General features: G+C 45.8%; 1 protein-coding gene and 1 pseudogene across 6 annotated transcripts in view; one reads left to right on the forward strand and one right to left on the reverse strand.

Annotated features, from left to right (window-relative positions):
• Nucleotides 1-5,810, reverse strand: part of LOC139563205 (activating molecule in BECN1-regulated autophagy protein 1A-like) — a 95,153-nt gene extending 89,343 nt beyond the window's left edge. For 5 of the 6 annotated variants that reach the window (XR_011672505.1, XM_071381553.1, XM_071381550.1 and 2 more), the window contains exons 1-3: nt 4,589-5,810; nt 4,414-4,472; nt 4,131-4,314 (exon numbers count right to left, since the gene is read on the reverse strand). Coding sequence is in view for 5 of the 6 variants with exons in the window: in XM_071381553.1 (XP_071237654.1) it covers nt 4,131-4,314; nt 4,414-4,472; nt 4,589-4,720 (375 nt within the window). In the remaining variant the exon portion in view is untranslated. The remainder of the gene's footprint in view (nt 1-4,130; nt 4,315-4,413; nt 4,473-4,588) is intronic. The other variant, XM_071381549.1, reaches the window with a different exon arrangement.
• Nucleotides 5,811-13,497: 7,687 nt separating this feature from the next.
• Nucleotides 13,498-22,801, forward strand: LOC139562847 (vacuolar protein sorting-associated protein 4B-like; annotated as a pseudogene).
• Nucleotides 22,802-26,694: the final 3,893 nt, after the last annotated feature.

Raw genomic sequence — 26,694 nt, forward strand, 5'->3', positions numbered from 1 at the left:
TTTGCTTATTTTTTTCTTTAAGCAATGGCTTTTTTCTGCCCACTATTCCATAAAGCCCAGCTCTGTGGAGTGTACGGCTTAAAGTGGTCTTATGGACAGATACTCCAATCTCCACTGTGGAGCTTTGCAGCTCCTTCAGGGTTATCTTTGGTCTCTTTGTTGCCTCTCTGATTAATGCCCTCCTTGCCTGGTCCGTGAGTTTTGGTGGGCAGCCCTCTCTTGGCAGGTTTGTTGTGGTGCCATATTCTTTAAATATTTTAATAATGGATTTAATAGTGCTCCGTGGGATGTTCAAAGTTTCTGATATTTTTTTATAACCCAACCCTGATCTGTACTTCTCCACAACTTTGTCCCTGACCTGTTTGGAGAGCTCCTTGGTCTTCATGGTGCCGCTTGCCTGGTGGTGTCCCTTGCTTAGTGGTGTTGCAGACTCTGGGGCCTTTCAGAACAGGTGTCTATATACTGAAATAATGTGACACTTAAATAAAGTCCACCTGTGTGCAATCTAACTAATTATGTGACTTCTGAAGGTAATTGGTTGCACCAGATCTTATTTAGGGGCTTCATAGCAAAGGGGGTGAATATATATGCACGCACCACTTTTCCGTTTTATAGAATTTTTTGAAACAAGTAATTTTTCTTTTTCGCTTCACCAATTTCGACCATTTTGTGAATGTCCATTACATGAAATCCAAATAAAAATCTATTTCAATTACAGGTTGTAATGCAACCATATAGGAAAACCGCCAAGGGGGATGAATACTTTTGCAAGGCACTGTAGACATCATGCAAAACAACACATCCCTGCAAGCTCCTGCACATGATCTCTAGCTGACACCTTTGCTAACAGGTATTATGACAACTTAAGACTTGCACAAGACAGTTCTCAGAATTGTCAATTTAAAGAAATGTTGCCAATTTATTCATTACAAGTTTTATTTAACCTTTATTTATCTAGGCAAGTCAGTTAAGAACAAATTATTATTTACAATGACGGCCTACCAAAAGGTCTCCTGCGGGGACGGGGGCTGGGATTTATTTTTTATAAATATAGGATAACACACAAATCACGACAAGAGAACACTACATAAAGAGAGACCTAAGACAACAACATAGCAAGGCAGCAACACAGCATGGTAGCAACACAACAATATGGTAGCAGCACAAAACATGGTACAAACATTATTTGGCACAGACAACAGCACAAAGGGCAAGAAGGTAGAAACAACAATACATCACGCAAAGCAGCCCCAACTGTCAGTAAGTGTCCATGATTGAGTCTTTGAATGAAGAGATTGAGATAAAACTGTCCAGTTTGAATGTTTGTTGCAGCTCGTTCCAGTCGCTAGCTGCAATGAACTGAAAAGAGGAGCGACCCAGGGATGTGTGTGCTTTGGGGACCTTTAACAGAATGTGACTGGCAGAATGGGTGTTGTATGTGGAGGATGAGGGCTGCAGTAGATATCTCAGGGGGGAGTGAGGCCTAAGAGGGTTTTATAAATAAGCATCAACTAGAGAGAGACAACTCAAAGGCGAAATCCATTAATGCCAAGATAATGGAATTCATTACGCTACTTGCTATAGGCGTCAAGACTGACATTTGGACCAGCGGTGTCAGCCCCATGAGCATGCTGAGCATGCTGAGTCTGATAGCACAGTAGGTCGATGAGGATTTCGTACTGAGGAAAGCCGTATTGCATGCTCAAGAATGTGCTGCTGCCATTTCAATGGCATTTGAGAACATGTTTGAAACTTGGAAACATGAACACACTCCCTCATTGGAACAACTGACTCGAGAAATAAGCTAATCAACTGCGTCTGCAGCTGACATTATACCCTCTGTCATGGAATTGAAATGCCTGCTCAACAAAACTACCGATTAGAGCATGGGGTTAAAACTTGCAAAAGTACTCGAGACTGAACAAGCGATTCTGTGGTATTCTCTCTGAGCCTCTTTACTGTGTCGCTACCATTGCCCGATGCTAGGTACAAGGATCACTACTAGAAACAGGGTTTACGTGAAATTTTATATACACAGCTGGACAAGATGGAAACGGACACAGTGACAGTGCGCACAGAGTAAGAGAGGTCACGAACAGACAGAGCTGAAACTTCACTGCTTGACATGTATGATGAAATCCTTGTTGAGAATGAAACTGCTGAACAAATTAAAAACGAAACTGCACAGCAAGTAAGTGAAAGAAATAGGTTTTGATTATGCTTTGCTGGTAATGGGGACATACGTAAATGACAACAAAATAACTTTTTGGTTGGTGTGGTGTGGTGTGTGTGTAACCTTTATTTAACCATGCAAGTCAGTTAAGAACAAATTCTTATTTACAATGACAGCCTACCCTGGCCCAACCTGGACGACGCTGGGCCAATTGTGCGCTGCCCTATGGGACTTCCAATCACGGCCGGATGTGATACAGCCTGGATTCGAACCAGGGACTGTAGTGACGCCTCTTGCACTGAAATGTAGTGCCTTAGACCGCTGTGTCCATATGTGTGTGTGTGTGTAACTATTTAATGTACTAGAATGTTTAAAAGGCAGCTAAAATGTAAAATATCGGTGTCGTTCTTTTGGGCAAGGAACATATTGGATATCGGTATGGCCAAAAATGTCATATCGGTGCATCCCTAGCATCAATCAGTGGGTCTTGCGACGGGTATACAGAGATGACCAGTTTACAGATGAGTATAGAGTGCAGTGACGTGTCCTACAAGGAGTATTGGTGGCAAATCTGATGGCCGAATGGTAAAGAACATCAAGCCGCTCGAGAGCACCATTACCTGCCAATCTATAAATTATGTCTCCGTAATCTAGCATGGGTAGGATGGTCATCTGAATCAGGGTTAGTTTGGCAGCTGGGGTGAACGAGGAGCGATTACGATAGAGGAAACCAAGTCTAGATTTAACATTTTGCTAACATTAGATAGCTACTCCAGAGATTCTTACCTTTGCCTCGATTCAGCAGTCTAGATCAGATCATCATGGCATTTGTGGTTCTGTATAATAGCCACATTAGCAGCTAATTAGCATCACATTTTGGGGGATAAATACAGGGGAATATATTGATAAGTCACTTTGTCCTAGAGAGATTTACACGGTTATCAAAATGTCACACCAGGGTAAGCTTACACGAAACACAGCCCCTATTTTAAGTGTTTCTAAAATCCCCTATAGGAAAAATGAAATGGTGAAAAAACTATTGGAACCATTTCCCTGTTTGACCTTAGGTTTTATGGGTATTTTGACTCATACTGTGGTACGCTATAAAGGGCTTTCACCATTTAAAAGTAGTCAACCGGGTGGGGATTCATATGGTTGAGAGGGATCAGCCAATGATCAGAGCATTGGCTTCTTCTTCAAATTGGGTTACCTGGTTTGTAAATGGCTTTAAGCTGTATCACTACCATCTTGTGGCCACAATAAATTATTGACAAGATTTGGTTCAGGACTCCTGTACTGCAGGTGGCGGTAAAACACCAATATAAGCTGTATGCATTTTTCAAACACAAAAAAATAAGATAATTGATTACTTCAAAATGGAGATGGCCTCAACGGCGCTGCCTGTGCTCTTACAGATGCCATAATGGGACAGATAAAAAGGGAGAATCTCAATTGGTTTTGCTCAACTCTCCTCTGTCCTGTTTTTGAAAAATGTCAAAGGTAATCGAGGAGCAGAGGCGAGGAAACAAATTAGCTTGTATGAAATGAGACTCCGCTCCATAAGGCAAATTACATTTACAGGGTGGAATCCCAAAATAAATGTGTAAAGTGATTAAAAAAAACATATATAGCTAGTTGTGCAAGACATTTTATAGATGAAATAAGTGCTGCATTCTTATTAAATGTGTGCATGCTTTTCTCCTTCGAGAAAACAGCTGATTCAAAGGGGGTGTGGCGGATTTTAAAACACTTCAGCGCTAGCCACTGAATGGAATACTCATGTGCATCAAGGAAGTGAGCATAAGTCCTCCGTTCACCTACTAATTAACTGACACCGTCCTCAACCACTTCGGTTTCCAGGTCACGGAGGAGAGGACGGAGTCATCATCTAAGTAAGTCTATGTTAGCACATGTAGTCCCTGGGGTTCCTTTGCATGAGAAGATGACAGCCACTCACATGCAGGTCCCAGATGCGAACCTCTCCATCAAGACATCCCGAAGCCACCAAACCAGGGATGGTAGGGTGAAAGGTCAGACACCAAGGAGTGCGGCGATGGCCAACCAGAGAGTGAACACACTTCCCTGTCTTAATCACTGTGATATAAATGTTGTGGTTGACATGAGTGGAGGCCATTAAGGTCCTATATGAAAGGAAAACATTAACAGTTACCATACAATCTTCCAGTCTTGGTGTCTTTCTATCTCCTCTAAACACATTTTTTATAGGATGTCATTCTGACCTGTCTGGGCTAAAAGCCAACAGGAAGGTAGAACGAGGGCTGTCCGGCAACTCCACTTTCTGTGGAAAATAAAACAAAAAGAGCACATAAAAAGTCACCACTCATCTCAGTTAAACTTGATACATTGCACGATTTCCATGATTGCCATCCATTCCTCACCAAGGATGCTCCTTACCTGACTCTGCCATTTCATCCTCCGGGTCTTCTCCTCAACAAGCTGCTGCAGGAGGCGCTGGGAGCCAAGGCCCCGGGTCCCACGCTCCCGGGCAGATAAGATCCGCACGGAATTCTTTGGGTAGACAGTCATCTCAAAGATCAGGCCTTCCTCCCTCTCCTTCACACTGGTGTTTGTTGGTCTCAGTCACCAAAGGGTCTAAGCAAAGGCCATATGAAAGTGTGTGTGGAGAGCTTGTAGTCTAAAGGGGAGTCTAGCTTGTAGTCTACACCTTTACCTTACCATAGCATGATGAAATCCAACTATTGATGACAGAACCATGTTTGTAGCTAACTAGCTAAACATTGTTTTTAATTATTAGTTACCTAATCAATGCAGTTGTCATTTGTTAACAGCCATGAGGAGCTGATGACAATGCTGCCATTGGTGGCATGAATAATTAAAATCTGTTCGTTTTACAGAATTACAACATAACGTTAATGACCAAACAACTGGTGGTGTGGGTTCTGGCAGAAAAACGGAAACACAGAGAAACAACGAAAACAGGCTGTCATGAAACTTAAAAATCGAGTTAACTACCCGTCTCCTAGCTCCAGATTGTAAAACCAGATAATGTGATTTAACCCAACAAATGTGGTTCATTATAATGGTGGAGGACGAAGATAGTAACGCCAATAACAGGTTAAAGTTGTTAGTTGAAAACTCTCTGACGACGTTTTGTACAGCCAGGCCTGTAACTACCAGTAATATTTGGTTAAATCACATTATATTGTGTTACAATCTGTAGCTATCCGTCTCCCAATAAACTAGCAAGCTAAAATGCCAGCGTTTGTCCAACTCAAGTAATACCTAGCGTTGACAACCGTTACAATCTGTAGCTACCCATCACCCAATAAACGAGCAAGCTAACAAGCCAGCGTTTGTCCAACTCAAGCGTTGACAACCAACCCAAACAAGGCATTTGGCCAAAATAGCTAACGTTAGCGATATACTCGACCACGTCCCTACCTTTTCCCACTGCTACGGTTGGATGTTATTGACGACTTAACTAGTTACATATATTAGACTTTTACTAGCGCCTGAAACTGTCTCGTATATTTATGTTTTATTTTCTCCGATGTTTTTATATTGTGTTGACCGACTGTGGTTAGCAAACTAGCAGTGTAGCTAGGCTAGCTATTAGCCCATGTTCTCCAAAACATTAGCCAACTGGCCAGATCTTCTACAGCACATCAGGCATTACTAGTTGAACACAGGAACCTGGGTGGGCGTCAAACAGGGAGCTTTTTTCAGTGCAATAAATAGCTAGCTTACAAAGGGTCACTTTTGCTTTAAAGTAAGCAATGTATTGTTCATCTACATTTATCGCCATTTCTAAATGTTTTACAGAAAACATGTAAACATATAAGTTCATTATTATACAACGTAGCGTTTTCCAAACTGGGTCTGGGCCATAGGATCTTGGTCCTCAATCCAAACAGTACACAAAGATTTGTAAAAGTGACCTGGATTGCACAATAAAGTCGGACTTATTTCCATTCTGGTCCCTATTTTTAACATAAATACATATACAAGTATATAGATAGAGACGAAAAAATGCTCAGCCTCCAGGAGTTTACGTACAATTCTTACAAGCTTGTTTGGCAGGTAACTTATTCTTTAGATGTTCGGGTCTGCTGGTGAACCATGATATGCAGGCATTATCAAAGTGACGCTGGACTGGCGCACTTGCTAGGTTTCCATCCAATTGGCGACTTTAATTCGAATATTGTAAAATTTCATAAAACAGTATGCCATTTCAAAGTTTTCTTTAGGAAATTTAAGCACCTGACAACATGAAAGGGAAGATTTGAATTGGCCAAATGAGCCACAATTACGTGTCGTTAAAAACAGCCTATAACAAATGACAAAACACTATTCCTTGTGTTTCGATGTGTAGCATATGCAAAACTGTATAGCCTATTTGTTAATGTGTTTAAGGCTACTTTCCTAAAACAATTATTGTCTGCCTCACCATTCAGCTGTCACGAGATTTGAGCACTACACGTATCAGGGCATTGCATGCATAGGCCTAAGGCTTAGGTGTCTACTGAATGATATTAACATTTTAATAAAAATAAATATTGCCTATATAAAGCAAGAGAAGCTTAGGCCTAACCCCAGACAGATAGAAATATGCCGGTGGCATCCTACAACACTGACATGCATTGTTTTAATGTCAGATGGCTACTGTGTCTGTTATACAGATGTACAGGAGGCTAATTAGTTCATTTTCGATCATAATATTTTGTATAAAGATAAGCAATGTATTGTAAGATTATAGGAGTAACTCTGGTAGGCCTGAAAGTCTTACTCATCTCAAATCAAACTTTATTTGTCACATGCCCCCGAATACAACAAGTGTAGACCTTACTGTGAAATGCTTACTTACAAGCCCTTAACCAGCAGTGCAGTTCAAGAAGAGTAAAGAAAATATTTACCAAATAAACTAAAGTAAAAAATAATAAAAAGTAACACAATAACATAACAATAATGAGGCTATATACAGGGGGTACCGAGTCAGTATGCTGGGGTACAGGTTAGAGGTCATTTGTACATGTAGGTAGGGGTGAAGTGACTATGCATAGATAATAAACAGCAAGTAGCAGCAGTGTACAAAACAAATGGAGGGGGGTGGGTCAATGCAGGGGTGCCGCCAGGGATTTTGGGCCCCACCACAACAGGCCACACCAACCCTGCGCAATTGCTGTAACCACACACCTCCAGAACCCAATCGACCCATTCAAAGCTTTAAATAACTCTACCTTTGCAGGCTTGCAACTCTCTTGTAGTCCAATATTTACTGTACGATATTTACTGACAGTGAGCTGTGAAAATATAACACTGTGCAGACATGCATGCAACATTCTGCATACAGTGGAATTCACTATTTGATGCAAGACTGATACCCTCTATAAGAAATGTGCTAAAGGCCATCTTTTACAGTCTAAATGTAATTTTAATGGTAAAATTCTTGAATGGAAAATTCTCTTAACATGAATGAATAACTTAAAATAAATATAACTTAAATATACGTACATTGACCTCTTCAATTAAAATACATTAACAAGATGGCGTAGCAGTCGGACGTGTGTTTTGTCTTGTCGGCGTGTAAATATAGTTTTTCCTCGTTTTTCAAATATATTTTAATATCACTTTCCATCTACAGACTCAATATACTCTCCTGCAACCCGCCTCACCCAATGTGGTATGGATCTGCTATTTTTTTATACTTAAGAACCGGAACCCCCATCAAATGCTAGCCAGCTAACTGGCTACTAGCTAGTAGTCAGTTAGCCATTGTTAGGCCCATCTGCTAGGCCCATCTCCCGGCAAGCCGAAGAGGCCCACTCCTTGGGCTACAATACCTGGACCACCGCCGACCCATCACGACTGGACTACCAATGTAATTCCGCCCGAGGGTTTTTTTCAACTGACTCCTCCGTCGCGACGCCCCCTGAATGCCCACTCGCTAGCCTGCTAGCAACGGCCCGCTAGCTGTCTAGAGCACATCGGACTGTTACCTTAAGAGACCCATCTGACAAATTCTTTGGCCACTACACCTATTTTGCCAATTGGCCTGGTTTACCACACGGAGCCCTGCTGATCCGTCCTCTGAACCGGAACCCCCCAACAGAAGTTAGCCAGCTAACTAGCTACTAGCTAGTAGTCAGCTAGCCACTGCTAGCGACCATCAGCTACCTTTACCCCGGACAACTCTCGCCAGTCTGCACAGCGCGACTCAAACCAGAGCAAATCTGACTTATTTTCCCCATATCTCCAGATTCCTAACCTTTATTAAAAAAAAAAAATCCTCACCTGGATCATTGCAGCTAGCTAGCTGCTATCCGAGTGGCCACTCCTGGCTAACGTCTCTGTCCCGAAGCAAGAACCAATTAGCCTGGAGCTAGCCTTGCCAGGTCCATCTGGCCCACCCCCACTGTATTCACATCCTACCATACCTTTGTCTGTACATTATGCCTTGAATCTATTCTACCGTGCCCAGAAATCTGCTCCTTTACTCTCTGTTCTGAACGTACTAGACAGCCAGTTCTTTTAGCCTTTAGCCATACCCTTATCCTACTCCTCCTCTGTTCCTCTGGTGATGTGGAGGTTAATCCAGGCCCTGCAGTGCCTAGCTCCACTCCCATTCTCCAGGTACTCTCATTTGCTGACTTCTCTAACCGTAAAAGCCTTGGTTTCATGCATGTTAACATTAGAAGCCTCCTCCCTAAGTTTGTTCTATTCACTGCCCTAGCACACTCTGCCAACTCGGATGTCCTAGCCATGTCTGAATCCTGGCTTAGGAAGACCACCAAAACCCCTGAAATTTCCATCCCTAACTATAAAATGTTCCGACAAGATAGAACTGCCAAAGGGGGCGGAGTTGCAATCTACTGCAGGGATAGCCTGCAGAGTTCTGTCTTACTATCCAGGTCTGTGCCCAAACAATTTGGGCTTCCACTTTTAAAAATCCACCTCTTCAGAAACAAGTCTCTTACCATTGCCGCTTGCTATAGACCACCTTCTGCCCCCAGCTGTGCCCTGGACACCATATGCGAATTGATTGCCCCCCCATCTATCTTCAGAGCTTGTGCTGTTAGGTGACCTAAACTGGGACATGCTTTTAACACCCCGGCCATCCTACAATCTAAGCTTGATGCTCTCAATCTCACACAAATTATCTATGAACCCACCAGGTACAACCCCAAATCCGTAAACACCGGCACCCTCATAGATATCATCCTAACCAACTTGCCCTCCAAATACACCTCTGCTGTCTTCAACCAGGATCTCAGCGATCACTGCCTCATTGCCTGCGTCCGTAATGGTTTTGCGGTCAAGCGACCACCCCTCATCACTGTCAAACGCTCCCTAAAACACTTCAGCGAGCAGGCCTTTCTAATCGACCTGGCCCGGGTATCCTGCTTTAGTTTTTGCTTGTAAGCAGGAATCAGGAGGATAGAATTATGGTCAGATTTGCCAAATGGAGGGCAGGGTAGAGCTTTTTATGCGTCTCTGCGTGTGGAGTAAAGGTGGTCGAGATTTTTTTCCCCCTCTGGTTGCACATGTGACATGCTGGTAAAAATTTGCTGGCAAAACTGATTTAAGTTTGTCCACATTAAAGTCCCTGGCCACTAGGAGCGCCGCTTCTGGGTGAACATTTTCTTGTTTGCTTATGGCCTTATAGAGTTGGTTGAGTGCGGTCTTAGTGCCAGCATCGGTCTACGGTGGTAAATAGACGGCTACGAATAATATAGATGAGAACTCTCTTGGTAGATAGTGTGGTTTACAGCTTATCATAAGGTATTCTACCTCAGGCGAGCAATACCTCGAGACTTCTTTAATATTAGACATTGCTCACCAGCTGTTATTGACAAAAAGACACACACCCGCACCCCTCGTCTTACCAGACGTAGCTTCTCTGTCCTGCCGGTGCATTGAAAAACCCTCCAGCTCTATATTATCGGTGAAACATAAGATATTACAGTTCCTAATGTCCCGTTGGTAGGATAATCGTAATCGTAGGTCATCCATTTTATTTTCCAATGATTGCATGTTAGCAAGTAGAATTGATGGTAGTGGGAGTTGTAACGTTCCTGACCTGTTTTATGTTGTTTTTGTATGTGTATATGGTCAGGGCGTGAGTTTTGGGTGGGCAGTCTATGTTTTCTGTTTCTATGTTGGTTTTGGTTGCCTGGTATGGCTCTTAATTAGAGGCAGGTGTTTTGCGTTTTCCTCTAATTAAGAGTCATATTTAGGTAGGGTGTTCTCACTGTTTGTTTGTGGGTGATTGTCTCCTGTGTCGTCGATGTATGTACCATACGGGACTGTTTGGTTGTTCGTTCGTTTTGATGTAGTCTGTTCCTGTCCGTGAGTTTTACGTTTTAGTTATGTAAGTTCATGTTCAGGTTTTCGTCTACGTCGTTTTCTTGTTTTGTAATTTTGTAAGTGTTTTGTTTTCGTGTGCCGTCGTGTCAAATAAAGAGATGGCATATTTCCCTAATGCTGCGTATTGGTCCACTGATCCTCCTCTCCTCTCCTCATCTGAGGAAGAGGAGGACAACAGCCCTTACAGAATCACCCACCAACCTAGGACCAAGCGGCAAGGGAATGCTCAACAGAGCAACCAGGACTTCTGGACTTGGGAGGAGATCCTGGACGGTAGAGGACCCTGGGCTCAGCCAGGGGAATATCGCCGTCCCAAGGCGGAGTTGGAAGCAGCGAAGGCTGAGAGGCGCTGGTATGAGGAGGCAGCGCGGCGACGCGGTTGGGAGCCCGTGAGTCAGACCCAAAAATTTCTTGGGGGGGGCACACGAGGAGTGTGGCAAAGCCGGGTAGGATACCTGAGCCAACTCCCCGTGCTTACCGTGGAGGTAGAAGGCGTCGTACTGGTAAGACACCGTGTTATGCGGTAAAGCGCACGGTGTCCCCAGTACGCGTGCTTAGCCCAGTGCGGGCTATTCCACCTTGCCGCACTGGGAGGGCTAAGTTGGGCATCGAGCTGGATGTCATGAAGCCGGCCCAACGCATCTGGCCACCAGTGCGTCTCCTCGGGCCGGCATACATGGCACCAGCCTTACGAATGGTGTCCCCGGTTTGCCAGTATAGCCCAGTGCGGGCTATTCCACCTCGCCGCACTGGCAGGGCTACGGGCACCATTCAACCTGGTAAGGTTGGGCAGGCTCGGTGCTCAAGAGCACGTGTCCTCCTTCACGGTCCGGTATACCCGGTGCCACCTCCAAGTACCAGTCCACCGGTGGCAGCCCCCCGCACCAGGCTGTCTCTCCGGGTTCTCTCTCCAGCTGCTCCCACCTGTCCAGCGCTGTCAGTGCCTATACCACGCACCAGGCCTACTGTGCGCCTCAGCAGGGCAGAGTCGGCCGTCTGCCCAACGCCTTCTGCACTGCCTGTCTGCCCAGCGCCGTCGGAGCCATCTGTCTGCCCAGCGCCGTCGGAGCCATCTGTCTGCCCAGCGCCGTCGGAGCCATCTGTCTGCCCAGCGCCGTCTGAGCCCGTCTGCCCAGCGGCGCCTGAACTGTCCGTCTGCCCAGCGGCGCCTGAACTGCCCGTCTGCCCAGCGGCGCCTGAACTGCCCGTCTGCCCAGCGGCACCTGAACTGCCCGTCTGCCCAGCGGCGCCTGAACTGCCCGTCTGCCATGAGCCTGCAAAGCTGCCCGTCTGCCATGAGCCTGCAAAGCCGCCCGTCTGCCAAGAGCCTACAGAGCCTTCCGCCAGACCGGATCAGCCAGAGCCTTCCGCCAGACCGGATCAGCCAGAGCCTTCCGCCAGACCGGATCAGCCAGAGCCTTCCGCCAGACCGGATCAGCCAGAGCCTTCCGCCAGACCGGATCAGCCAGAGCCTTCCGCCAGACCGGATCAGCCAGAGCCTTCCGCCAGACCGGATCAGCCAGAGCCTTCCTCCAGACCGGATCAGCCAGAGCCTTCCTCCAGACCGGATCAGCCAGAGCCTTCCTCCAGACCGGATCAGCCAGAGCCTTCCGCCAGACCGGATCAGCCAGAGCCTTCCGCCAGACCGGATCAGCCAGAGCCTTCCGCCAGACCGGATCAGCCAGAGCCTTCCGCCAGACCGGATCAGCCAGAGCCTTCCGCCAGCCAGGACCTGCCAGAGCCGTCCAGCCAGGACCTGCCAGAGCCGTCCAGCCAGGACCTGCCAGGGTTCCTCAGCCAGGACCTGCCAGAGTCCCTCAGCCGGGACCTGCCAGAGTCCCTCAGCCGGGACCTGCCAGAGTCCCTCAGCCGGGACCTGCCAGAGTCCCTCAGCCGGGACCTGCCAGAGTCCCTCAGCCGGGACCTGCCAGAGTCCCTCAGCCGGGATCTGCCAGAGTCTCTCAGCCGGGACCTGCCGCCCCTTATCCCGGTGCTGCCCCTTGTCCCGGTGCTGCCCCTTGTCCCGGTGCTGCCCCTTGTCCCGGTGCTGCCCCTTGTCCCGGTGCTGCCCCTTGTCCCGGTGCTGCCCCTTGTCCCGGTGCTGCCCCTTGTCCCGGTGCTGCCCCTTGTCCCGGTGCTGCCCCTTGTCCCGGTGCTGCCCCTTGTCCCGGTGCTGCCCCTTGTCCCGGTGCTGCCCCTTGTCCCGGTGCTGCCCCTTATCCCGGTGTTGGCTGTTCATTTAGGGGATGTTAGTTTGAGGGTGGTCATTGGGAGGGGAAGACAGAAGCGGGGAGTGACTATGGTGGTGTGGGGACAGCGTCCAGAGCCTGAGCCACCACCGTGGTCAACTGCCCACCCAGACCCTCCCCTGGACTTTGTGCTGGTGCGCCCGGCGTTCGCACCTTGAGGGGGGGGTTCTGTAACGTTCCTGACCTGTTTTATGTTGTTTTTGTATGTGTATATGGTCAGGGCGTGAGTTTTGGGTGGGCAGTCTATGTTTTCTGTTTCTATGTTGGTTTTGGTTGCCTGGTATGGCTCTTAATTAGAGGCAGGTGTTTTGCGTTTTCCTCTAATTAAGAGTCATATTTAGGTAGGGTGTTCTCACTGTTTGTTTGTGGGTGATTGTCTCCTGTGTAGTCGATGTATGTACCATACGGGACTGTTTGGTTGTTCGTTCGTTTTGATGTAGTCTGTTCCTGTCCGTGAGTTTTACGTTTTAGTTATGTAAGTTCATGTTCAGGTTTTCGTCTACGTCGTTTTGTAATTTTGTAAGTGTTTTGTTTTCGTGTGCCGTCGTGTCAAATAAAGAGATGGCATATTTCCCTAATGCTGCGTATTGGTCCACTGATCCTTCTCTCCTCTCCTCATCTGAGGAAGAGGAGGACAACAGCCCTTACAGGAGTTTACTCGCTCGCCTACGGATTCTCAAAAGGCAGCCTGCTTTGCATCCTCTTTTCCTCCGTCTTTTCTTCATGGAAATGACGGGGATCTGGGCCTGTTCCCGGGAGAGCAGTATATCTTTCTCGTCAGACTCGTTAAAGGTAAATGCTTCTTCCAGTTTGTGGTGAGTAATCCCAGTTCCGATGTCCAGAAGTTATTTTCGGCCATAAGAGACGGTAGCAGAAACATTATGTACTAAATAAGTTACAAAATAAGTTACAAACAACTGAATAGCACAATTGGTTACGGGCATGTAAAACGTCAGCCATCGTCTTCGGCGCCATCTTAACATATAGTCAAGTTCAACTGTCAGAGTCAGTCGGAGCACTGGGGCTTACTTTCAATTCAATTTAATTCAAAGGGCTTTATTGGCATGGGAAACAATGTTTACATTGCCAAAGAAAGTGAAATAGACAAGAAACAAAAGAAAATTAAACAAGGGAAAAAAACTATAAAAAATCACAGTAAACATTACACTCACAAAAGTGTTAAAAGATGATAGATATTTCAGGTATTGTATTATTGGCTATGCACAGTGTTGTAACCATGTGCAAGTAGTTGAAGTATGAAAGGTAAAGTAAATAAACAGATAAATATCTGTATCTCTCTCGATGTATTTCTCCCTCTAGCGTGCTCTCTCTCTCTCTCTTTCTTTCTCTCTCTCTCAATGTCTCACTCTCTCTGTCTTTCAATTTCAACTTTCAATTTAACAGCCTTTATTGGCATGGGAAACATATGTTTACATTGCCAAAGCAAGTGAACTAGATAATAAACAAAAGTGAAATAAACAATCAAAAAATAACAGTAAACATTACACTTCCAAAAGAATAAAGACCTTTCAATTGTCATATTATGTCTACATACAGTGTTGTAATGATGTGAAAATTGTTTAAGTGCAAAAGGGAAAATAAAAAAACATAAATATAGGTTGTATTTACAATGGTGTTTGTTCTTCACTGGTTGCCCTTTTTGTGGCAACAGGTCACAAATCTTCCTGCTGTGATGGCACACTGTTGTATTTCACCCAATAGATATGGGAGTTCATCAAAAGTGTATTTGTTTTCAAATTCTTTGTGGGTCTGTGTAATCTCAGGGAAATATGTGTCTCTAATATGGTTATACATTTGGCAGGAGGTTAGGAATTGCAGCTCAGTTTCCACCTCATTTTGTGGGCCATGTGCACATAGCATGTCTTCTCTTGAGAGCCAGGTCTGCCTTCGGTCTGCCTTCGGGGTCAAAGATTTCCTTAATTTTGGGTCAGTCACGGTGGTCAGGTATTCTGTCATTGTGTAGTCTCTGTTAAGGGCCAAATAGCATTCTTGTTTGCTGTTTTTTTGTAAATTCTTTCCAATGTGTCAAGTAATTATATTTTTGGGGTCTAATTGTGTTGCTGTCCTGGGGCTCTGTGGGGTCTGTTTGTGTTTGTGAATAGAGCCCCAGGACCAGCTTGCTTAGGGGGCTCTTCTCCAGGTTAATTTCTCTGTAGGAGATGGCTTTGTCATGGATGTTTTGGGAATCGCTTCCTTTTAGGTGGTTGTAGAATTTAACAGCTCTTTTCTAGATTTTGATAATTAGTGGGTATCAGCCTAATTCTGCTCTGCATGCATTATTTGGTGTTTTACGGTGTACACAGAGGATATTTTTGCTGAATTTCGCATGCAGAATCTCAATTTGGTGTTTGTCCCATTTTGTGAATTCTTGGTTGGTGAGCGGACCCCAGATCGCAATGGGTTCTATAACTGATTCAAGTATTTTTTGCCAGATCCTAATTGGTATGTCAAATTTTACGTTCCTTTTGATGGCATAGAAGGCCCTTCTTGCCTTGTCTCTCAGATCGTTCACATCTTTGTGGAAGTTACCTGTGGCGCTGATGTTTAGGCCGAGGTATGTATAGTTTTTGTGTGCTCTATGGCAACGGTGTCTAGATTGAATTCGTATTTGTGGTCCTGGCAACTGGACCTTTTTTGGAATACCATTACTTTTGTCTTACTGCGATTTACTGTCAGGGCCCAGGTCTGGCAGAATCTGTGCAGAAGATCTAGGTGCTGCTGTAGGCCCTCCTTGGTTGGGGAGAAAAGCACCAGATCATCAGCAAACAGTAGACATTTGACTTCAGATTCTAGTAGGGTGAGGCCTGGTGCTGCAGACCATTCTAGCGTCCTCGCCAATTCGTTGATATATATGTTGGAGAGGGTTTGGCTTAACCTGCATCCCTGTCTCACCCCCCGGCCCTGTGGAAAGAAATGTGTCTGTTTTTTGCCAATTTTAACCGCACACTTGTTGTTTGTGTACATGGCTTTTCTTTCGTATATTTTTCCCCAAACACCACTTTCCATCAATTTGTATAGTAGGCCCTCATGCCAAATTGAGTCGAAAGCTTTTTTTTAAACAACAAAGCATGAGAAGACGTTGCCTTTGTTTTGGTTTGTTTGTTTGTGTAACAGTCCTGACCTGTTTTATGTTGTTTTTATGTGTTTATGGTCAGGGCATGTGTTTTGGGTGGGCAGTCTATGTTATTCGTTTCTATGTTGGTTTTGGTTTGCCTGGTATGGCTCTTGATTAGAGGCAGGTGGTTTGCGTTTTCCTCTAATCAAGAGTCATATTTAGGTAGGGCATTCTCACTGTTTGTTTGTGGGTGATTGTCTCCTGTGATGTCTTTCGTCGTTGTCGATGTTATTCACTATCGGGACTGTTTGGCTGTTCGTGTGTTTCGATGTAACGTTCCTGTTCGTGAGTTTACGTTTGTCATGTGAGTTTATGTTCAGGTTCCGTTCTACGTCGTTTTCTTGTTATTTTGTAAATTTGTAAGTGTTTGTTTTCGTGTCATCAGTTTTCGTATTAAAAATAAAGATGGCATATTTCCCTGACTCCGCATTTTGGTCCGAAGATCCTTCTCTCCTCACCTCATCTGAGGATGAGGAGAGCGACAGCCGTTACAGAATCACCCACCATCAAAATGTGACCAAGCGGTATGGGAATGCTCGACGGAGCAACAAGGATTTCTGGACTTGGGAGGAGATCCTGTCTGGTAGAGGACCCTGGGCGCAAACTGGAGAATATCGCTGCTCTCGTGAGAAGAGTGAGGCAGCCACAGCCCAGGAGCGGTGGTTTAAGGAGGCAGCTAGGAGACGTGGATGGAAGCCGGAGAATCAAGCTCGAAACCGGAATTATGAGGGGACACGTCTTGCACGGAAGCCCGAAAAGCCCGTGAGTAACTCCAAAAAATTTCTTGGGGGGGGGCTAAAGGGTAGTGGGCCAAGGGCAGGTAGGAGACCTGCGCCCACTTCCCAGGCTTACCGTGGAGAGCGGGAGTACGGGCAGGCGCCGTGTTACGCAGTAGAGCGCACGGTGTCTCCTGTACGAGTGCATAGCCCAGTGCGGGTTATTCCACCTCCCCGCACTGGTAGGGCTAGATTGAGTATTGAGCCAGGTGTCATGAGGCCGGCTCAACGCGTCTGGTCTCCAGTGCGTCTCCTCGGGCCGGCATACATGGCACCTGCCTTACGCATGGTTTCCCCGGTTCGCCTACATAGCCCGGTGCGGGTTATTCCACCTCCCCGCACTGGTCGGGCAACCGGGAGTATTCAACCAGGTAAGGTTGGGCAAGCTCAATGCTCAAGAGAGCCAGTACGCCTGCACGGTCCGGTATTTCCGGCGCCACCTCCCCGCCCCAGCCTAGTACCTACAGTGCCTACATTACGCACTAGGCTACCAGTGCATTTCCAGAGCCCTGTTCCTCCTCCACGCACTCTCCCTATAGTGCGTGTATCCAGTTCAGTGCCTCCAGTTCCGGCCCCACGCACTAAGCCACCTGTGCGTCTCCTAAGTCCTGTACACACTGTCACTTCTCCCCGTACTAGTCCTGAGGTGCGTGCCCTCAGCCAGGTGCCACCAGTGCCGGTACCACGCACCAGGTATAGAGTACGCTTTGAGAGTTCAGTGTGCCCTGTCCCTGCTCCACGCACTAGTAGGAAGGTGCTTATCATTAGCCCGGTGCCTCCAGTTCCGGCACCACGCACCAGGTCTACAGTGCGCCGTATCCGGCCAGAGCCATCAGTCTCCCCAGCGCCATCTGAGCCATCCGTCTCCCCAGCGCCATCTGAGCCATCCGTCTCCCCAGCGCCATCTGAGCCATCCGTCTCCCCAGCGCCATCTGAGCCATCCGTCTCCCCAGCGCCATCTGAGCCATCCGTCTCCCCAGCGCCATCTGAGCCATCCGTCTGCCAGGAGCCTGCAAAGCCGCCCGTCTGCCATGAGCCTGCAAAGCCGCCCGTCTGCCATGAGCCTACAGAGCCATCCGCCAGACAGGAGCCGCTAGAGCCGTCAGCCAGACAGGAGCCGCTAGAGCCGCCCGCCAGACAGGATCTGCCAGAGCCGCCAACCAGACAGGATCTGCCAGAGCCGCCAACCAGACAGGATCTGCCAGAGCCGCCAACCAGACAGGATCTGCCAGAGCCGCCAACCAGACAGGATCTGCCAGAGCCGCCAACCAGACAGGATCTGCCAGAGCCGCCAACCAGACAGGATCTGCCAGAGCCGCCAATCAGACAGGATCTGCCAGAGCCGCCAGCGAGCCATGAGCAGCCAGAGCCGTCAGAGAGCCATGAGCAGCCAGAGCCGTCAGTGAGCCATGAGCAGCCAGAGCCGTCAGTGAGCCATGAGCAGCCAGAGCCGTCAGTGAGCCATGAGCAGCCAGAGCCGTTAGAGAGCCATGAGCAGCCAGAGCCGTCAGAGCGCCATGAGCGTCGAGAGCCGTCAGCCTGCCATGAGCGTCGAGAGCCGTCAGCCTGCCATGAGCGTCGAGAGCCGTCAGCCTGCCATGAGCGTCGAGAGCCGTCAGCCTGCCATGAGCGTCGAGAGCCGTCAGCCTGCCATGAGCGTAGAGAGCCGTCAGTCTGCCATGAGCGTCGAGAGCCGTCAGCCTGCATGGACCTGCCAGAGCCGTCCAAACAGGACCTGCCAGAGTCCTTCAGCCGGGATCTGCCCCTTGTCCCGGTGTTGCCCCTTGTCCCGGTGCTGCCCCTTGTCCCGGTGCTGCCCCTTATTCCGGTGCTGGTCCTTATCCTGGTGCTGCCCCTTGTTCTGGTGCTGCCCCTTGTCCCGGTGCTACCCCTTGTCCCGGTGCTGCCCCTTGTCCCGGTGCTAGCTGTTTATTTAGGGGAAGTTAGTGTTAGGGTGGTCAATAGAAGGGGTAGACAGAAGAGGGGAGTGACTATGGTGGTATGGGGACAGCGTCCTGAGCCGGAACCACCACCGTGGTCAACTGCCCACCCGGACCCTCCCCTGGACTTTGTGCTTGTGCGCCCGGCGTGCGCATCTTGAGGGGGGGGTACTGTAACAGTCCTGACCTGTTTTATGTTGTTTTTATGTGTTTATGGTCAGGGCATGTGTTTTGGGTGGGCAGTCTATGTTATTCGTTTCTATGTTGGTTTTGGTTTGCCTGGTATGGCTCTTGATTAGAGGCAGGTGGTTTGCGTTTTCCTCTAATCAAGAGTCATATTTAGGTAGGGCATTCTCACTGTTTGTTTGTGGGTGATTGTCTCCTGTGATGTCTTTCGTCGTTGTCGATGTTATTCACTATCGGGACTGTTTGGCTGTTCGTGTGTTTCGATGTAACGTTCCTGTTCGTGAGTTTACGTTTGTCATGTGAGTTTATGTTCAGGTTCCGTTCTACGTCGTTTTCTTGTTATTTTGTAAATTTGTAAGTGTTTGTTTTCGTGTCATCAGTTTTCGTATTAAAAATAAAGATGGCATATTTCCCTGACTCCGCATTTTGGTCCGAAGATCCTTCTCTCCTCACCTCATCTGAGGATGAGGAGAGCGACAGCCGTTACAGTTTGTCAATTATGAATAAGAGGTCTGTCGTATGGTAATTGGTAAAAAGCCCATTTCACATTTGCTCAGTGCATTGTTTTCGCTGAGGAAATGTACGAGTCTGCTGTTAATGATAATGCAGAGGATTTTCCCAAGGTTTCTGGAGACGCATATCCCACGGTAGTTATTGGGGTCAAATTTGTCTCCGCTTTGTGGATTGGGGTAACCAGTCCTTGGCTCAATATTGGGGAATATGCCAGAGCTGAGGATGATTTTAAAGAGTTTAAGTTTAGCCAATTGGAATTTGTGGTCTGTATATTTTACCATTTCATTGAGGATAACATCAACCCCACAGGCGTTTTTGGGTTGGAGGTGTTGTATTTTGTGCTGTAGTTCATTCAATGTAATTGGAGAATCCAGTGGGTTCTGGTAGTCTTTAATAGTGGATTCTAAAATTTGTATTTGATAATGTATATGTTTTTGCTGTTTGTTCTTTGTTATAGAGCAAAAAAGATTGGAGAAGTGGTTTATCAATACATCTCCGCTTTGGATAGATAACTCTTCATGTTGTTGTTTGTTTAGAGTTTTTCAATTTTCCCAGAAGTGGTTAGATTCTATGGATTCTTCAGTTTCATTGAGCTGATTTCTGACGTGCTGTTCCTTCTTTTTCCATAGTGTATTTCTGTATTGGTTTAGTGATTCACCATGGTGACGGCGTAGGCTCAGGTTTTCTGGGTCTCTATGTTTTTGGTTGGATAAGTTTCTCAGTTTCTTTCTTAGATTTTTGCATTCTTCATCAAACCATTTGTCATTGTTGTTAATTTTCTTAGGCTGTCTGCTTGAATTTTTAGATTTGATAGGGAAGCTGAAAGGTCAAATATACTGTTTAGGTTTTCTACTGCCAAGTTTACACTTTCACTATTACATTTTGTCCAGGAAAATGTCTAGAAGGGATTGAATTTGTTGCTGCCTAATTGTTTTTTGGTAGATTTCCACACTACCTTCCTTCCATCTATAGCATTTCTTAATATTATTCAGTTCCTTTGGCTTTGATGCCTCTTGATTGAGCAAAGCTCTGTTCAAGTAGAGTGTGATTTTGCTGTGATCTGATAGGGGTTTCAGTGGACTGACTGTGAATGCTCTAAGAGACTCTGGGTTGAGGTCAGTGATAAAGTAGTTGACAGTACTACTGCCAAGAGATGAACTATAGGTGTACCTACCAGAGGAGTCCCCTCGAAGCCTACCATTGACTATGTACATACCCAGCGTCCGACAGAGCTGCAGGAGTTGTGACCCGTTTTTGTTGGTTATGTTGTCATAGTTGTGTCTAGGGGGGCATATGGGGGAAGGAATGCTGTCACCTACAGGTAGGTGTATGTCCCCCCTGTGTGCTGAGGGTGTCAGGTTCTTGTCCAGTTCTGGCATTCAGGTCGCCACAGACTAGTACAGGTCCTGGGGCCTGAAAAATGTTGATCTCCCCCTCTAGGATTGAGAAGCTGTCATCGTTAAAGGATGGGGATTCTACTGGGGGGATATAGTAGGTAGCACACGAGGGCATTTTTCTCTGTTGAGATTATTTCCTTATTAATTTCTAGCCAGATGTAAAATGTTCCTGTTTTAACTAATTTAATGGAGTGGGTTTGGTCTGCTCTATACCAAATGAGCATACCCCCTGAGTCTCTTCCCTGTATCACACCTGGTAGTTTGGTGGATGGGACTACCAGCTCTCTGTAACCTAGAGGGCAACCAGTGTGTCCGTTTCCTTTATACCATGTTTCTTGTAATTTCTTTGATGAAGTCTGGGTTCCTGCTCTTTAGGCCAAAGGCAGATGACTTCAGACCTTGTATATTCCAGGATGAGATAGTAAAAGCTTTGTGTTCCATAGTGTCTAGTGTTGTTTTTGTGTGGTTTAGGCCCGGACCATCACAGTAGCTGTGAACAGAGCATGTTGAGCATCTGATACATACCTCTTAAGTTGGGGGATGGGGCTTGGGGGGGTGTAATAGTGGGGGTTAGGCCTGTTGCTCTGCTCACGGCCTGGGCATATGTCCTGCTGTCATGTTGAGGTCCTTGCCACAGGAGTGGGGGCATGGGGTAGGCAAAAGGGGCATATGTCTGATATGGGGGGGCCTATATAGAGTGTGGCCAGGGTTTTCTTGGGGTGGTCTTAGCTGGTTGGGGTGTGGCTGGTTATTGCTGTGGTCTAGGTGTAGGGCCTCTTGGTGTGGGCCATCTCGGTGCAGGTCCTTCACGAGGGGGTCTTGCAAGTCTGGGAGGGTGTCTCACTGGTCTGGGCAGGGTGTCCGTTGCTCTGTTGTTCCTGTGTGAGTTCCTGGGGCTACGGTTGAGGGTGACGTCCGTCATGGTCCTGGCAAAAGTTGGGATTGCTGCCTTGTAGAGGTGGACCTGGTCATAAAGGCTGTTCAAGTCCAGGGTGGAGTGGTGGGCCAGGTAGTCTTTCTCTATTTCTCTCTCTCTGTCACTCTCTCTCTCTCAACTCAATTTAATTCAAAGGGCTTTATTGGCATGGGAAACAGATGTTTACATTGCCAAAGAAAGTGAAATAGACAAGAAACAAAAGAGAAATAAACAATTAAAAATTAACAGTAAACATTACACTCACAACATTTTTAAAACAATATAGACATTTCAAATGCTATATTATTGGCTATGTGTCTCTCTCTCTCGATCTCTGTTCCAGATGCACCTGGGAAACATGACCCACAGCCTGAGTGACGCAGACCTGCGTAAGCTCGCCAAAAAGACAGATGGCTACTCTGGGGCCGACATTAGCATCATCCTATGAAATGCCCTCATGCAGCCTGTCAGGAAAGTGCAGTCAACCACACAATTCCAAAAAGTAATTTATACACATGATATAGGAACTCTATTGCAGTCGACTCTTGTAAACCATACTAAAGGTGTATCGCTTTCTCTACTATTGAGGAGATTTCAGATAGTTTGTTGTTTGTGATGGTACTCTAGGTGCGAGGGCCGTCCCGTGCCAGCAGTCAATTAATGATGGATGACCAACCCCATGCTCGCCTGGGGACCCGGCTGCCATAGAATTGACCTGTATGGATGTGTCTAGTGACAAGCTGCTGATGCCCATTATCTGCATGGTGAGAAACATACATTCACAACACAGACACACTCACTATGTTCACTGACATTCACATTCACTGCTCACAAACATACTGGAACATGCTGTTTCAACATACACGTCCAGGCATTGAAAACTGACTCTCAGATTTGTGTAATTGCTGAACCATGCTCATGATTTTGTTCGTCCTCTCGGTGTGTCCCTCTGCCCTCCAGTCTGACCTGCTGTGCTCACTATCCTCCACGAGACCCACTGTCAACATGGAGGACTTGTTCAAGGTCAGGAAGTTCATGGAGGACTTTGAACAGGAAGGCTGAGAGGTTTCACTACCATGTCTCTCCTCTAAAGCCCCGTTCCTACAACCTTCTGTCAAAAAGTTGCTACAGTATTACAACATTAAAAACTCTGACTTGTTCGACTAATCTGCATTGGCAAGAATGATGGAACATTTTTCTTTATTCATATTCTTTCCCTACACTATTGGACAGTCCTGAAGACTGGAGTACAGAGCTCATCATTGAGTGGGGAAGGTGTTTACATTTTAATTTGTTTCTGTATTTTTCATAATTTTTCAGTAGAAGAGCCCTTTCTTTTTCTGATTTTGAACATTGAAAATAATAGTTCCACGACAGACATTGTCATTGGGGTGGCAGGTAGCCTAGTGGTTAGAGCGTTGGGCCAGTAACCAAAAGGTTGCTGGATAGAATCCCCGAGCTGACAAGGAAAAATCTCTTGTTCTGCCCCTGAGCAAGGCAGTTAATACACTGAATGCATTCCGCGCGCCGAAGACGTGGATGCCGATTATGGCAGCCCCCCGCACCTCTCTGATTTAGAGGGGTTCGGTTAAATGCGGAAGACACATTTCAGCAGAATTCATTCAGCTGTACAACTGACTAGGTATCCCCCTTTCCAATACTGTTGTCATAATAGTATGGATGTGTGTCTCTATACAGTGCTTCGGAAAGTATTCAGAACCCTTGACTTTTAAATTTTTTTCGATGGGGTTGAGGTCAGGACTCTGTGCAGGCCAGTCAAGTTCTTCCACCGATCTCAACAAACTTTTGTAATTTCTGTATAGACCTCGCTTTGTGCATGCACAGAATCGTCTCGAATGTCATTGTATGCTGTAGCATAAAGATTTCCCTTCACTGGAACTAAGGGGCCTAGCCCAAACCATGAAAAACAGCCCCAGACCATTATTCCTCCTCCACCAAACTTTACAGTTGACACTATGCATTGGGACAGGTAGCGTTCTCCTGGCATCCGCCAAACCCAGATTTGTCCATCGGACTGCCAGATGGTGAAACGTGATTCATTACTCCAGAGAAGTCCAATAGTGGCGAGCTTTACACCACTCGCCGACGCTTCGCACTGCGCATGGTGATCTTAGGCTTATCTGCAGCTGCTCGGCCATGGAAACCCATTTCATGAAGCTCCCGTCGAACAGTTATTGTGCTGACGTTGTGTCCAGAGGCAGTTTGGAACTCAGTAGTGAGTGTTGCAACCGAGGACAGAGGATTTTTATGTGCTTCAGCACTCGGCGGTCCCGTTCTGTGAGCTTGTGTGGCCTAGCACTTCGCGGCTGAGCCTTTATTTCTCCTAGAAGTTTCCACTTCACAATAACAGCATTTACAGTTGACCAGGGCAGCTCTAGCATGGCAGAAATTTGATTAACTGACTTCGTGGAAAGGTGGCATCCTATGACGTGCCACGTTAAAAGTCACTGAGCTCTTCAATAAGGCCATTCTACTGCCAATGTTTGTCTATGGAGATTGGTATGGCTGTGTGCTCGATTTTATAAACCTGTCAGCAAAGGATGTGCCAGAAATGTCCAAATCCACTAATTTGAAGGTATGTCCACATACATTTGTGTGTGTGTGTGTGTGTGTGTGTGTGTGTGTGTGTGTGTGTGTGTGTACACAGTAGTTATGGGTCTATCGGATCAGTAAATCTGAAGTCAGTTCTGGTTCCAGAGGGGATCTCAATGCTGTTACACATAGCCATGATAACCAAGTTACCCTGACTTAATAAAACCTGAATTAAAAAAGAACAAGATGTGCATGTTATTATTTCATTTTAACTTTACATTATACCCTGTGTTATAGTAGATCACTGGTTAATACTGACTACACCCTTCCCTTATTTATTTCTACCCACATTTCTGTCCACAACTTTTGAATCAAGTAATAATTAAACAGACACATGTGCTGTCTTTCCAATTGATGTAAACTTCCACACAAATATTCATTAGAAAAGTCAAAATACCTTCACACTGTAGGTCTGTTGTTTTAACGATGTAATAATAATACATACTATTTAGCAAACGCTTTTATCCAAAGCGACAGTCATTTCTGCATGCATTTTACGTACGGGGGGCCCTGGGAATCGAACCCACAACCCTTGCGGTGCAATCGCCATCCTTTACAGGTCCACACATTTATAATGTAATGCTTGTTTATAACAGTCAATAACAGTGATAACAGTATATAGTAGTTGTAATAATTGTTTACAACAATGTACAGCACATCTACCAACGCACAGATGCGTTTCAAGAGCCTATTTTGTTTTCAAGATCCTCAGACCCCTGACGGGGAGCAGCCTGGGGGACAGTGCCATCTATGGAATGGCAATTAAACTGTTATTCCAGATATAAAAATGTCAATTATAAATTGCTTTTCAATGTATTTATATGTAACATTATTGTTGAATAAACATTTTGATGCCCCCCTTATTAACATATTAACGTTTTTGAACTGATTGTATCTTTTATTTCTATTACTCACCTTGGCAGAGTACCTATTTACAAATAACCACTAGAACTCTACAATAAGCCAGTACTGGTACTGGTACCCCGTGTATATAGCCAAGTTATCGTTACTCATTGTGTATTTATTCCTCTTGTTATTTTATTTTAGTACATTTTTCTTTCAGCATTTTCGGGAAGGGCGGTAAGTAATAATTTCACTGTTAGTCTACAGCTATTGTTTAAAACAAATATTCAAAGCCTCAAAACCTAGTTAAATAGCATGAAAAGGGGAGAGTAGGATCAGAGAAACAGAACGCATCTTGAATCACTGGACAAGTCCACGAGGTAGGATCTTTGTCCATAGCAGAGGGTCTTTGTCCATAGCAGAGGGTCTTTGTCCATAGCAGAGGATCTTTGTCCATAGCAGAGAGGTATTTGGGTGTGTGAGACTTGACATCAGAAGAGTTACAGGGTGTGTTATGTGGTGATGTCCCATCCCTTCAGGTTGTTGGCATGAGGTAGGACTAAATACATTTAACCCTCCTGCTGTGTTCCGGTCGAATTGGACGGAAGTTTTCTCTTTGAAAAATGTAGTTCATTTAATCTGATTGTCCTGTGTCCACACAGGGCATTTGAACACACAAAATACATTTTGATGATTTTCATTACATTTTGGGTGTTTTATTTAACTTTTGTACACCTGTGGTGTTCCCGGTCAAAAATAACCGGTCATTAGAAATGAATGGGTGAGACTACAATTAGTGTATAAAATTGTGTTCAGGCACATGCCCATTCATCAGATGGACACACTTCCTCTCCCAGACCCCCACATGCATGTGTGTTTGAGCACACACACACACACAACTCACTCCCCCTTGGCTTCCATGGCAACCCCCACGGGAACCTTTCCCCAATAGAATCTTTCCCAAACGGGAACCACACCTGTTGGCATTCTCACATACAATCGCAACATTGTTTCAATAACATATAGAACTTTTCTGGTAGCTCTGGTATATAAAGCATTTTTGAGGCCTTGCTCACAATTCATTCTGTGGCAGCACAATGACCAAACAATATACTGTATGTGAGGCTCTTGATCATATCTTTGATCGTGACACTGGTGAGGAGGAGAGAGTCCTTGTCAAACTTTGACACAAAGTAGTCCGTGATAAATAGCACAATATGTTTCATCTGAGTATTTGTTATAGTCAAAATAATCCATACATTATGCTTTTTCTTACTAAAAAACGAGTTGTATGAGCTCAGGTCAATGAGGCCTACAAGCCATAAATAGAAAATAGAAGTTCAAAACTTGTAATGTTCACAAGAACTTAAATTGATAAAAAGATCTCAGACAACATTAGGTGATAATATATGTATTATTATGGATTTATAATCAGCTATAACGGGCGGTAATTTTGGACCTGGAACACAGAATTAGTTAACATGAAAAGAACACAACAGGAGGGTTAAATAGTGGAGTAGGGTGGTGTTATTTTAATTTTATGAAAAATAAAAAAAACGTTTTGTGAGTGTATCAATATTTGTTTATTGATTTATTTCAAGCAAAG

The sequence above is a fragment of the Salvelinus alpinus genome, chromosome 33, assembly GCF_045679555.1.
Source record: "Salvelinus alpinus chromosome 33, SLU_Salpinus.1, whole genome shotgun sequence".
In the NCBI taxonomy this organism is placed as follows: Eukaryota; Metazoa; Chordata; class Actinopteri; order Salmoniformes; family Salmonidae; genus Salvelinus; species Salvelinus alpinus.